The sequence below is a fragment of the Lepidochelys kempii genome, chromosome 4 (assembly GCF_965140285.1).
Source record: "Lepidochelys kempii isolate rLepKem1 chromosome 4, rLepKem1.hap1, whole genome shotgun sequence".
In the NCBI taxonomy this organism is placed as follows: Eukaryota; Metazoa; Chordata; order Testudines; family Cheloniidae; genus Lepidochelys; species Lepidochelys kempii.
This window is the reverse complement of record NC_136383.1, coordinates 18,502,247-18,516,287: the sequence shown is the minus strand read 5'-3', so window position 1 is coordinate 18,516,287 and position 14,041 is coordinate 18,502,247. Positions and strand designations below refer to the sequence as shown.

Below are 14,041 nucleotides of genomic sequence, written 5' to 3'. Positions count from 1 at the left end.
TACACAGTATACACACTGGTTTCTATGTCTTTATTTTCAGCAATACTTAATGGATGAATTTTTCTCTAAAAATCCAGGGACAGATATGAAGTAAAGTGACTATTGTTCCACTAACGCGCACGGTATCTGTGTCAACCAGTTGAATTTCTGGCTGTCCTCTGGATGCTTGCTCACTGATCATAGTTTAAAATGGAATTAAAATAGTTTTAAAAATTAATTTAATAAACAAGGGAAGTCTGCTTGGCTGAAGAAAACTGAGTCTGATTCTTTCCTAAGTATTTAAATGGCCCCATTTACCACATATCTAGGCACCACACAATCTTCAATACACTGATCCTCACAAAAGTGTTTTGAGGTAGGGAAATGCTATTATCCTCATATGGAGGAAGGTCTGAGAGACCAAATGACTTGGGACTTGTCTACACGGTGCAGCAATGTGCACTATCAGGATGTGATTTTTAAAGCAAATCAACATGTTGTGCATGAACTGACCCACGTAGACCCTGCTGGTGTGCACTAAAAGTTCCCTACTGCACTTAAATGCAGTACCGTTTGAAACAGTACTGTGTTAAAGGACCCTTAAGGAAGTTTTAGTGCGAACTATCAGGGTTTACATGGGCCCATCAGTGCGCAACCCATTGGTGAGCTGTAGAAACCACTCCCACTGCAGTGAGAATTGCTGTGCCATGAAGACAAGCCCTCTGTCACGCAGGAAGTCTGCAGTGGAGCAGGGAATTGAATCCAGGTCTTCCAGGCTAGTGTCCTAACCACTGGATCATCCTTGCTCTGTGATTTTTGATCTATTACATTGGTAACCCCATGGAATACCCCTTTGAAGTCATACTAGGTTATCAGGCACAATAAGTCTATTGTCTAATAAGCAGATCAGTGACATGGGGCTTGATAGTGCTTTTAAAGTACAGCTATAAAGGCCTGGGGAGTTCTCCACCATACTTGCCCTTGCATGCCAGTCCTGTTTTGTGGACTGATATGAAGGAGGGAAGGCAACGTCATACTTTCTCCCCAACTCCTTTGAAGTGCTAAGTACTCAACATCCTAACAAATTGCACTTCCCCAGTGCTAGAAGAGGACACATGACTCTTCCTGATTTAGCAAGCAGGTAGCATCATGTGTCATGGATGCCTCAAGAGATAAGCTTTGCAACGAAGGCCCTGGTTTACTCACCGTGTTATACTGAAATCCAGTGTCATTCTGCCAAATATGATTGCATTCCCCTTTCTCTTGGACTGACACAGTAGAAGTTGGTGTTATTTACTTCTTATGAAAGATTTTTTTTAATCCATAATTTAATCAAACTCTATACATTCCTCATCTGTCAGTCCAAACATTCAAACAGCCATAGTTGTAATGGATGAATAAGTAAGCTACATTTTGGGTTAGCAGAATTAATATTTGCTTTCCCTGAAAAAAGGAAGTTCAGACAGAAGTTGAGCTTTCTAAATGTGTGTAAATTTCTCAGGCAAGTTATGTGCTGACTAATCAGCAGAGGCCTAAGAACAAACACCAATTAGCTGGAAATACAAATATGTTCCCTTTGAATTGCTGTGCATTTGAATCTGCTTGAAAACGATTTAGGTATTCAGTGCTCTATACAGCAGAGAGGCCATTTATTGGTTGCAGCAGAGTTTGACTGGATGTTTCAAGGCCATTGTAGGCTCAGTAGAACAATTTAGTGGTAAACAAATAGTCACACATTAAAATAGATCACCAAGGGGAAGAAGGGAAGTATACCAAGCAAAAATGAGAACCAGAGAGTGAAACTGACTCAGAATGGACTAGTCTAGTTTCACTGTCCAAGGTGAGTGAAATACTAACTACTGAATTTTACCTTGGCAGTGTAACTTTTAAATACATTGCAACTTTCTTTATGCAAAATAATTTTTCAAAGGACGCAACAGGAAATATAATTCCAGTAACACATTCATTTGAGATATAAGCCCTGCCACCACGTTTTAATTTTAAATTAAAATTAAGCTGTTACTTAATTGTACCTGATAATATCACAAGACCACAGTATTGCCAAACCCAAAGCATTTGGAAATAACAGGTCAGGCTTCTTAAAAATCATAAAATTGGCTTAAAATTCATGAGGTTTAAAAAATAACACATTAGCAGTCCTTTTTATTTGCTTTCTGGCTTTTGCACCTTTAAGGGTTCACATTTTCAAGTGTATCTCTGCAACCATGAGAGCTAGAAACTTACCTGTAAAAATGAAATGTGAGATTCTGCTGTATTCACATGATTCCAGGGTTTAGGGGTTAAAAATTCCATCAGATATCTCCAGACTGGCAATAAAATTTCAAGAGTTGGTGATTATGAAGCTAATTTTGCACTGGCAATGGAAGCACCTGGACAGTGGTGGAAGGAGACAGATACTATCGATTAAAATCAGCATACTTCTAGCCCTCATTGGCCAGCAGAGCTGAGCTGACCTGGAAGGGAGTGTGTGCTGTACTCTGAAAAATGGGTTAGAACCGTGTTCCCCCAGGGCTTTGTGCTTGCCTGAGGCTAATGACTGCAGGAGTTGCACTAAGGTAGTGCTTCTCTACGCTAGCTGCTACCAGGGGCAGTGGTTTAAAGCTACAGTTTAGCCCCTAATCTTGTGCTGGTTTATGATGAGGGTTTAATCAGTAAAAGTTTTATTTTTTTAATTTTACTTACCCATTTTTCACAGTCTGAGTTGTAAAATGAAAATTAGAATCACTGATGTTGATGGAACAATTGAATAGTAAGTACTAACCTGTTACACATTATGGTATTTTCTGAATGTTTAGGATTGTGAGTAGAAGGGATTGGCAAGCAGTTCATTAGGTCAGCAAGGTTTAGGGTAGAGGAGTGACTGTCAGTTAAGATTAAGCAAATTTCAGTTTGTGTTCCCACTCTCCCTCCCCCCACCCCTCCAGTTCAGCAAAATGTTTAAGTACATGCATAACTCCAATGAAAGCAGCAGGACTGGAGCACATGCTTAGGTGCTTTGCTGAAAGTTGAAGCTAGACAAATTCAGAGTGGAAAGAAGGAGTAAGTTTTTGACAGTGAGGGTAGTTACCCAATGGAACAATTTACTAAGGGTTGTGGCAGATTTTTGGGGAAGTTGCATGGGCTGATTTATACAGCAGGTCAGATGATCACAATCGTCCCTTCTGGTCTTGAAATCAATGAACTATGAATATGATTCTGGGCGTTAAATAATTAATAACCTAATAGACTAATATGTTAAAGGTGTATAGACAAAAGTAATACTGTTGGAAACCAGTGGAAAGATGCCTGCTGAATTTAGGGAACTTTGGGTCAGGCCCTATGTATCAGGGAAAATTTGATTTATGCTAATTTTCTTTGAGATGCTGTTTCCGAAAAGCAGAAACTCCAAATGAAATAAAGGAAAGTAAACTAGCAAAAAAAAGGTTTGCCAAAACCCCTGGGAACCCGTTGTGCAAAGTTTACACAGCTCAACTCTTGGGTTGAGCCAAATGTTTTGAATGCAATCTAGGTAGCCATCATTTTGTAGGGAATGTGGATAACTTGCAATCTGTGGCTCATGGTGTACTTGTGGTAAGATGCTGTAAAATGATACCACTATAACTCTATATGATTTAAAACCAGAAACAATTTTATTTTTAAAAACTGCTGTCTTTCTAATATAGGATAATCATAGGCAACACCAGGAAAAAATAACTGACAATATGAAAGCTGTTTCCTAAACAAGTTGGTGATACACATATCTATAGTGAGGAATAACTATAGTGATGATAAAGCTTACCCTGATTTTTAAAACAAACAAAGCAAAACGCTAATGTATAGTTCTTAGATAATAAGCCTGTTAGGGCCCATAGGTTAAGTAATTTCCTGAGATCCTCTGTTAACTAACCAAGTTATAAGACTTGAATTATTTTGTATCAAATCCTATTATTGACTTTTGAGCATTTACTCCCAGAATTAATTGACTTCCTACTAACTAGACCATCAGATTCTTATTAATACCCATTACTTAGAATGCTACTCTTTAGGAATCAGGAATTTGCATTTTGTGAAAAGGAACGTATTTGGAGGATTAAAAAAAAAAGAATAGCACTCTAGTACTCAGGTCAGTAAAAGTCTTTAAAACTGACAATTTCCATTTTCTGAAGGATACACTTTTGACTCAGATAACTTCACAGGCTCTACTGTTTAATCACAGATTTTTTCTTTTTACTGCCCTTCTGTTCACTTCTTTGGATATGAGTGTGCATGCCTTTTGAGAGTCCCCTATGGTATGCTTAAGTAGTCTTCATACTGATTCTGAAGAATTTTAATTTTCTTAACTTTGAATTTAATGTCTTTTTGAACTAGCTTCCCGCGCCCCTTTCTGAGGTTTAGCGTCACAGTGCTTTTTATTTATGTATTGTATTTATTTAGGAGTACAATTTCTGCCCTGAGGATACCGAATTTATTTATATTGTGGTCGCTATTACTTAGTGGTTCTAGAACCAACTCATGTGTGTTACTTGGGACCAAGTCAAGAGTAGTCTTTACTTGTGTGCTCTAGACATTTCACCAGATAGCGTGTTTAGCTAATGTTCTCTGTTAAATACCATTTTATTAGCCTTTGTTTTGTCTTTTAAAATATTGTCTATACAATATCCTTTGTTCTGATCAGGAAGCCAGTAGTATAATTCAACTTTGGAATCTTTTCAGTATAATGCTACTGCTCCGCCACCTCTGATCTAGTCTGACCTTACTGTATAATTTATAACCAGGTATTACAGTATCCCATTGATTTATCATTCCACCTTCTTTCTGTAATATCTATTATGTCATGATCTTCCTCCATTGCCAGGCATTCTAGTTCACCTATTTGTGCACTCAGTGAGGGGGGGTGGTCATATCACAGTAGGGTTGCCAACTTTCTAATCGCACAAAACCGAACACCCTTGCCCTGCCACTTTTCCGAGGCTCCGCCCCTGGTCTCTCCATCCACCCTCCCTCTGTCACTCACTCTCCCCCACCCTCACTCACTCGTTCATTTTTACTGGGCTGGGGCAGGGGGTTTGGGAACAGGAGGGCGTGAGGGCTCCGTCTGGAGGTGCGGTCTCTGGGGTGGAGTCAGAAATGAGCGGTACAGGGTGCAGGAGGGGGCTCAGGGCTGGGGCAGGGGTATTGGAGGGATTTTGGGGTGCAGGTTCTGGGAGGGAGTTTGGGTGCAGGCGGGGGCTCCAGGCTGGGAGTGCGGGACGGGGTGTGGGCTCCAGGTAGTGCTTACCTCAGGGGCGCTTACTCTTGGCACCTAGGTGTAGGGGTGGCCAGGTGGCTCTGCACACAGGTGCCGCCCCTCTGGCTGCCCCTGCAGCTCCCACTTGCTGTGGTTCCCAGCCAGTGGGAACTGTGGAGCTGGTGCAAAGGGGTGGGGGCAGCGTGCGGAGCTCCCTGGCCGTCCCTGCACCTAGGAGCCGCAGGGACATGTCGCCACTTCCGGACCCACGTGGAGCCAGGTAGGGAGCCTGCCAGCTCTGCCAATCGGACTTTTAGTGGCCTGGTCAGTGGTGCTGACCAGAGCCACTCGGGTACCTTTTCGACCTAGTATTCTGATTGAAAACCGGACCGTGGCAACCCTACGGGTGAAATAATCCCAAGCATCTCTTCATGTTGGTGGCAGAATTTTAACAAGAGTCCCCTGCAATACCTCAGTGATTTACAGATATCCCCCTAATAACATGATTCTTCTTCATGCAAAGGTCCACAGATCTGCTACAACAGGATCAGCTTATTTACGGCACCCATTGTATTGGATCTGTGGACCTTATTACTTAAAGAAAGGATGTTTTCAGGTAAGCGCGGCTACGTTTTTGTAATCCTGCTTTCCATTTGTATTTTGACACTTCCACTTCTTTGAAATTTAGCACGGTGCATTTACTTTGCTTCAAATAATAGTTGCAGATGGATGGTACTCCCTTAAGATGTTCATTCTAACCAGCTTAGTGACTAACTGATTATAATTGGATATCAATACTTTTCTTGTAGTGAAGTTAGAATGTCCTTAATTGGCTAATCATTATGCCAGCTTCTTTAATGAATAGTATCTGAGACTGAGACCGTGGCAAGCAGGACTTCAGTATTCTCATGAAAAAAAGATATATTTCACATTTAATTATGTCTATGCACCATAATTCCCATGTCCTCATTGAATTTCCATGAATAACTCCACATACATGCACTATGTCTGTGTGTTAATATATGCATGCACACTGCAATATCTGATTTTATCCTTACAAGAGTTATGCAAAGGATTTGTAGTTCATCTCATATATAGATGACAGTACCTAACATAATGACTGAAAGAGTCAGGAAAAAATATTTTTCCAAGTGCAACACTGTTCAATTAACCAGGTGTGGTATGTGAGGTTCTTGTTTTCCTCTGAATCATTGGGTATGGCTGGAGGCAAAATACAGATTTGATGGGCTAGTGGTCTGATACTATGGTGAATCTTCTGTTCCTAAAAGCCCTGTGGTAAAAAGAACATTACTGGGCCATTTAGAAATCCACTGACCCCTTCTGTCTCGCAGTTAGGAACTGGGCTAGTACTTGGGAGACCTGGCTTCAGTTCCTGGGATAACTGCAGTCTTTCTGGACTATGTGTTCCAGGGAACTCAGCTTGCACAATTGGGGCCAGATTTTCAAAGGGAGCTCAACCCACATTTAAACACCACAATAAGTGACCAGATTTTCAAATGCATTCAGCATATTGGTGTGCTGAGCATAAATTTTGCCGTAAGTGTCACAATGAGAACATAAGAATGGCCACACTGGGTCAGACCAAAGGTCTATCTAGCCCAGTATCCTGTCTTCTGACCATGGCCAATGCCAGGTGTCCCAGAGGGAATGAACAGAACAGGTAATCATCAAGTGTTCCATCCCCTGTCGCCCATTCCCAGCTTTTGGCAAACAGAGACTAGGGACACCATTCCTTACCCATCCTGGCTAATAGCCATTAATGGACTTAACCTCCATGAATTTATCCAGTTCTCTTTTAAACCCTATTATAGTTCTAGCCTTCACAACCTCCTCAGGCAAGGAGTTCCACAGGTTGACTGTGCGTTGTGTGAAAAAATACTTCCTTTTGTTTGTTTTAAACCTGCTGCCCCTTAATTTCATTTGGTGACTCCTAGTTCTTGTGTTGTTTATTTACTTCTCCTCATAACACTTCCTTATTTACTTTCTCCACTCTAGTAATGATTTTATAGACCTCTATCTTATCCCCACTTATTCATCTCTTTTCTAAGCTGAATAGTCCCGATCATGTTAATCTCTCCTCGTATGGCAGCCGTCCCATACTCCTAATAGTTTTGTTGCCCTTTTGTGAACCTTTTCCAATTCCAATATATCTTTTTTGAAATGGAGTGACCACATCTGCACGCAGTATTCAAGATGTGGGCGTACCATGGAGTTATATAGAGGCAATATGATATTTTCTATTTTATTATCTATCCCTTTCTTAATGATTCTCAACATTCTATTCGCTTTTTTGACTGCCGCTGCACATTGAGTGGATGTTTTCAGAGAACTATCCGCAATGACTCCAAGATCTTTCTTGAGTGGTAACAGCTAATTTTGATTCCATCATTTTATATGTATAGTTGGGATTATGTATTCCAGCATGCATTACTTTGCATTTATCAACATTGAATTTCATCTGCCATTTTGTTGCCCATTCATCCAGTTTTGTGAGATCCTTTTGTAGCTCTTCGCAGCCTGTGAAGATGACTTAACTATCTTGAGTAGTTTTATATCATCTGCAAATTTTGCCACCTCACTGCTTACCACTTTTTCTAGATCATTTATGAATATGTTGAATAGGACTGGTCCCAGAACAGACCCTTGGGGGACACAACTATTTATCTCTCCATTCTGAAAACTGATCATTTATTCCTACCCTTTGTTTCCTATCTTTTAACCAGTTACCAATCCAAGAGAGGAGCTTCCCTCTTATCCCATGACAGCTTATTTTGCTTAAGAGCCTTTGATGAGGGACCTTGTCAAAGGCTTTCTGAAAATCTAAGTACACTATATCCACTGGATCCCCCTTGTCCACATGCTTGTTGACCTCCTCAAAGAATTCTAGTAGATTGGTGAGGCATGATTTCCCTTTAGAAAACCATGTTGACTCTTCCCCAACAAATTATTTTCATGTATGTGTCTGACAATTTTGTTCTTAAGTTTCATCTAGTTTGCCCAGTACTGAAGTGAGGTTTACCGGCCTGTAATTGCTGGGATCACTTCTGGAGCCCTTTTTAAAAATTGGTGTCATATTAGCTATCCTCCAGTCATTTGGTACAGAAGCTGCTTTAAATGATAGGTAACAGACTACAGTTAGTAGTTCTGCAATTTCACATTTGAGTTCTTTCAGAACTCTTGGGTGAATACCATCTGGTCCTGGTGACTTATTACTATTTAGCGTAGCAATTTGTTCCAAAACCACCTCTAATGACACCTCAATCTGGGACAGTGCCTCAGATTTCTCACCTTAAAAGAATGGCTCAGGTTTGGGAATCTCCCTCACAATCTCAACCATGAAGACAGATGCAAAGAATTCATTTTTTCTCCGCAATAGTCTTATTGTCCTTGAGTGCTCCTTTAGCATCTCAATTGTCCCGTGGCCCCACTGGTTGTTTAGCAGGCTTTCTGCTTCTGATGTACTTAAAATATTTTTTGCTATTACTTTTTGAGTCTTTGGCTAGCTGTTCTTCAAATTCTTTTTTGGGCTTCCTAATTATATTTTTACACTTCATTTTCCAGAGTTTATATGCTCCTTTCTATTTTACTCACTAAGATTTAACTTCCACTTTTTAAAGGATGCTTTTTTGTCTCTCACTGCTTTTTACTTTGTTGTTTAACCATGGTGGCTCTTTATTTGGTTATTTTACTATGTTTTTTAATTTGGGTATATTTAAGTTGAGCCTCTATTATGGTGACTTTAAGGAGTTTCCATGCAACTTGCCGGGATTTCACTTTTGGCACTGTACGTTTTAATTTCTGTTTCACTAACTTCCTCGTTTTTGTGTAGTTCCCCCTTTCTGAAATTAAATGCTATAGTGTTGGGCTGCTGTGGTGTTTTCCCCACCACAGGGATGTTAAATTTAATTATATTGTGGTCATTATTACCAAGCGGTTCAGCTATATTCAACTCTTAGACCAGATCCTGTGCTCCACTTCGGACTAAATCAAGAATTGCCTCTCCTCTGGTGGGTTCCTGGACTAGCTCCTCCCAGAAGCAAACATTTAGGTGTCAAGAAACTTTATCTCTGCATCCAGTCCTGAGGTGACATGTACCCAGTCAATATGGGGATAGTTGAAATCCCCCATTATTATTGAGTTTTTTTATTTTTATAGCCTCTCTAATCTCCCTGAGCATTTCACAGTCACTATCACCATCCTGGTCAGGTGGTCGGTAATATATCCCTACGGCTATATTCTTATTATTGGAGCATAGAATCTCTATGGATAGTAATTCCATGGTACAGTTTGGTTCATTTAAGATTTTAAAATCATTTGATTCTATGCTTTCTTTCACATATAGTGCCACTCCCCCACCAGCACGACTTCTTCTGTTCCTCCGATATATTTTGTACCTTAGTATTACTGTGTCCCATTGATTATCCTCGTTCCTCCAAGTTTCTGTGATGCCTATCTAAACTAAATATCCTCATTTAATATGAGGCATTCTAGTTCACCCATCTTATTATTTAGACTTCTAGCATTTGTAAATAAGCACTTTAAAAACATGTCACTTTTTACCTATCTGCCATTACATGATGTAATTGAATGGGACTCTTTTTTTTTCATTTGATTGTTTCTCATGAAATCCTATCCATATTTTATCGTCTTCCATCCTCTCTTCCCTACTAGGACATAGAGCATCTCCATTAATAGATCCTCCCCTAAGGGATGTTTCTGTCCGAGCCACATGTTCCTCTGCACCTGTTGGCTTTCCCCCAGCCCTTAGTTTAAAAACTGCTCTATGAGCTTTTAAATTTTAACTGCCAGCAATCTGGTTCCATTTTGGTTTAGGTGAAGCCCATTCATCCTGTATAGAGTCCCCCTTTCCCAAAAGTTTCCCCAGTTCCGAGTAATTCTAAACCCCTCCTCCCTACACTATCATCTCATCCACTCATTGAGACCCTGCAGTTCTGCCTGTCTGTCTGGCCTTGCGCGTGGAACTGGAACTGGATGTGTCACCTTCAAACATCAGCACTGTGGACAACACAGCCCCATGCTGCTGTGATAAAGAGGCTATCAAAGTGGGTTAAACTGTGAGCTTCACTGAAAGAACAAAGTTAATCACAGACTAATGCCCCTCTCAGGTCCAATAGAATATTTAATTCTTGTAAAAATAACCTGAGAACTTTTATGGCAAACTGACCCATTTATCAGCAGGAGGGCTCCTCTCCACCCGGAGTATTCATCAAGGTATTTCTGTGACCCCATCACAAGAGTATCTGAACACCTCACAATGTCCTTACAGTGTCCTTGTGAGGCAGGGGAAAAGTATAATTGCAAATGGTGAAAATGAGAAACAGCGAGATTAAATGACTTGCCCAAAAATCACACACTTGCCCAGAATCACAGAGCCAGATGTTAATCCCAGGGCTACTGCATTTTAAACTAAGGCAGAGGTTCCCAAACTGGGGGTCAGGACCCCTCAGGGGGTTGTGAGGTTATTACATGGGGGGGGGGTCACAAGCTGTCAGCCTCCTCCTTAAACCCCGCTTTGCATCCAGCATTTATAATGGTGTTAAATATATAAAAATTTTAATTTATAAGGAGGGAGGGGTTGCACTCAGAGGTTTGCTAAGTGAAAGGGGTCACCAGTACAAAAGTTTGAGAACTACTGAACTAAGGCTTAACCACAGGACCATCCTTCCTCCTTAGCAACATTCAAAGAAGGATTGGATATGTATATAGATAATAAGAATAGCCAGAGTTGTTATTGTACGTGCTTTAAAAAAAAAAGAGAGAGCTTGGGAAAAGAGAGATGAAATTTTCCATGTTTTAGCATTTTAAACAAGTTTCCATTAAAGATTAGAGGAAACTTCCCAGAGGTGCAGATTATCCCACATATGTCCACTGCAGGGTTTCTTGCGTTTCCTCTCAAGCATCTGATGGTGGCCACTGTCATGGAAAGGATGTTGGACAGTCTGATGTAGTATGGCAATTCTAGTGCTCCCGCTTTAAACCAACGAACCTGCATCTGATTTTTAACCCTTCGTTAAATGTTGGGATACCCAGCAACTCCACAAGAAGTCATCACCACCCACTCACCAAACGCTGACTGTGTAGTCATGCTTTGGGGACAGGATATCATCACTAGAGAAAAATTAGCCACGAGAGCTGGTAGTTATACTTCACTGAAGGCATTAGTGACATGACTATTGTCAGGTGCAGGCAAAGGTTGTCATGTAGTATTCCTCTTCTGCCCTCATAGTGCGGGGAAAAGGTGGCCAACTGTCCAAGAAAAGAGTAAGCAACAAATGTCAGGTAACAACTTGAGCTGTGAGATAATAGTGCTGTTTATTTACCAGCTGAAGAATGACTGAAGCATGCAAGTGCCACACAGGCAATAAATTCAACACAGTAAAAACACTGACTGTCAGGCCAGAAATACTCTGCCTTTCACTGGGTACACAGGAAAAACATGTCTAGGGTTTTTATAAGGTTACTTTATAAAGGGTTACAATAAAGGTGTTCTGGAAAAATGAATCAGTGCTGCCTACACATTATTTCACCTTCTAGTCCGGACACTCTCCTGGCTCTTCCTGAAGTGCCTTATTGCCTTTCTAATTTGACCTGATTTGAATAATTTGATTCATGTGTTCATTGAAAATTCACACAAAGGGCATTGTGTTCCCCTCTGCTGAGAGGCCTGATGCTTTAGATGAGGTGGAAAAAAAAACACCAAAGAAAGGAAAGGAGAGGAGAGACATTTCTGCAACAGGCTCCCCCAACCATCTGGGAGACTGTGAAAGACTCTGTTACCGCTGTGTCCCAGGGCTTTTCAGCTCAGGTGAGAACAGTTTTTCTCTGCCACATGCTAATTGGGTAGATATCAGGAAGGATATTTGTGCAGAAGTTAATGCCGCTCCCAGTTTTTATTCCACACATGCTGCTGCATTGGAGAATGGGATTTAGGTAGATTTGGATGGAAGAGGCAAAGGTAGCATAACTCCTAAAGTAGCAATGCTAAAAGGATAAGGCTCTCTTTGGGGCTGGAGCTTTCTCTCTCTCTGCCATCTTAGTGCTGGATAACTAGATAACTTCATCAAATGTTTCCTGTGTTGGACAGCTGATACAAATAGAATATCGGTGTCCTGAGGGAATAAAAAACAACAACCACCTGTTCCTCTTGGATACTTTTCCACTACCTGGAATGAGCCTGAAGGAGCTAAATAGGGTGTGTGAAATGTACCTGAAATCGTGGGACAAATGACCATCCAAGGAGTAGGTGACATTTATTCTCAGTGCAGTAATGAACATAAATACTATGAAAAACAATGGAAAGTTGGGGCAGGAGAGGTTATTTGCAGCTGCCAGATCAAGAGAATTATGGGGTACTGTTTCCTTATGTTTGATAAGAGTATCCTCTGGAAGAGGCAGCTGCAGTCTACTCTGCTTTGGGCCAAATCCTAGTTCTTAAAGAAATGAATAAAAAAACGACCATTAACTTAAATGAGACCAGGATTCGACCCTTTGTGTGTATAGACCCATGTTGGGAACAGATTACGTAACTCTAAATGCAGTAGGTGTTCAAAATAATGCTTGGTACAGTATGTATAGAGCAATGTATATTTGTATAATATAGACCATATAGGGACTTAATTAGTAGCATTACATCGACCAGATTCACTCTGTAAGTGGGCACAACTCCATTTAACTCCTATGCCAGTGGTTAATTTAGCCTGAGGTATATTGATTTATATGTTTTTGAAAGCTTAAGTGGTCTGACTTCCAGCTTGGCTTTCTAATCTGTGTAAAATAAATTAAGGGTTTATGGTTTGATTGAAATTGCAGCAGTGTAAAGCAAGAATCTCTTCAATGAAGTCACTGGAATTTGTCCAGATTTAAATCTGCCATAGTAAAGCCAGAATCTGACCCGAAATGGTAGGGAACAGATAAAACTGAATGTATATGAAAGAGATGAGAAGTTACTCATCCTTTGTTCTTCACAGGGTGGTTTGTCACAAGGACTTGCTCTTCTAGGATTGCTTGTGTGGGAGGCACAGCATGCTCACTGGCGGTTATGATGAGAATGGACAGGTTGTTGTTGATACTTTGCCTTTTGCATTGACAGATAAGGGTCTTTAAAGGGGCCTCTTCATTAGCTATTTGTTCTTTCTTTAGCCCATGCTTTAAATCAAACTCTGCATGCAATACAGCCATTAGTGCACGGAAGAGGGCTTGGGAAGATAAATACAGTACCGTAGCCTTCAGTGCATATTCTGCATAGCCCTCTGTAGAATGTATTTCAGCAGCCGTAGGAGCAATTAATAGGAGCAGTCTGCAAAGCTCCAGGTTGCTATGGGTGTTGCCTAGTGTTTAGTGCTACCATCTGGGCCACTGAGAGCTGGCCTGTTGCTTCTTGCAAAATCATTTCCATTTCACTCAGAAAAGATTTTTCGCTCTCTGCTTTTTAACGTATTCTCTAGAGCTGGTCAGATCAGCAAGGCACAACTGAAGCCAGGGTCCAAAATGTCCAGAAACAAAAGGGAGATGGGGGGGCAAGTCAAGTATATCAACCTCATCCATTTGTTGCAGTGGCTCATAATGGCTGCCAAGGAGATATCAAAGAGAAGATTAGTAATACAAATAATACATTAAAACGCCCTCCAGGGCAAATGTATCTTTCTCAAGGAAAAAGAAAAGCAAGACCCCCATTTGTGGAAATGAAAAAGTAATTAATTTGTCCATCATTTGGGCAGGCAGAGAATTGCATTCTGGCTTGCATGTTAAGAAATGTACAGATTTGTATGGGGAGCCTCAGCTCAGTCTATATAC

The 14,041-nt window shown here is 40.8% G+C and overlaps 1 protein-coding gene across 23 annotated transcripts in view; it reads left to right on the top strand.

Annotated features, from left to right (window-relative positions):
- The window catches only part of MAPK10 (mitogen-activated protein kinase 10), a 266,180-nt gene that overhangs the window by 75,865 nt on the left and 176,274 nt on the right, over positions 1–14,041 (top strand). The window contains exon 1 of one of the 23 annotated variants that reach the window (XM_078852431.1): positions 12,432–12,487. The exons of the other annotated variants lie outside the window; for them this stretch is intronic. Within the exon in view, the coding sequence (XP_078708557.1) occupies positions 12,473–12,487 (15 nt within the window). The 5' untranslated portion in view covers positions 12,432–12,472. Of the gene's footprint in view, positions 1–12,431; positions 12,488–14,041 lie in introns of those variants that run through there. 23 annotated transcript variants of the gene reach the window in all.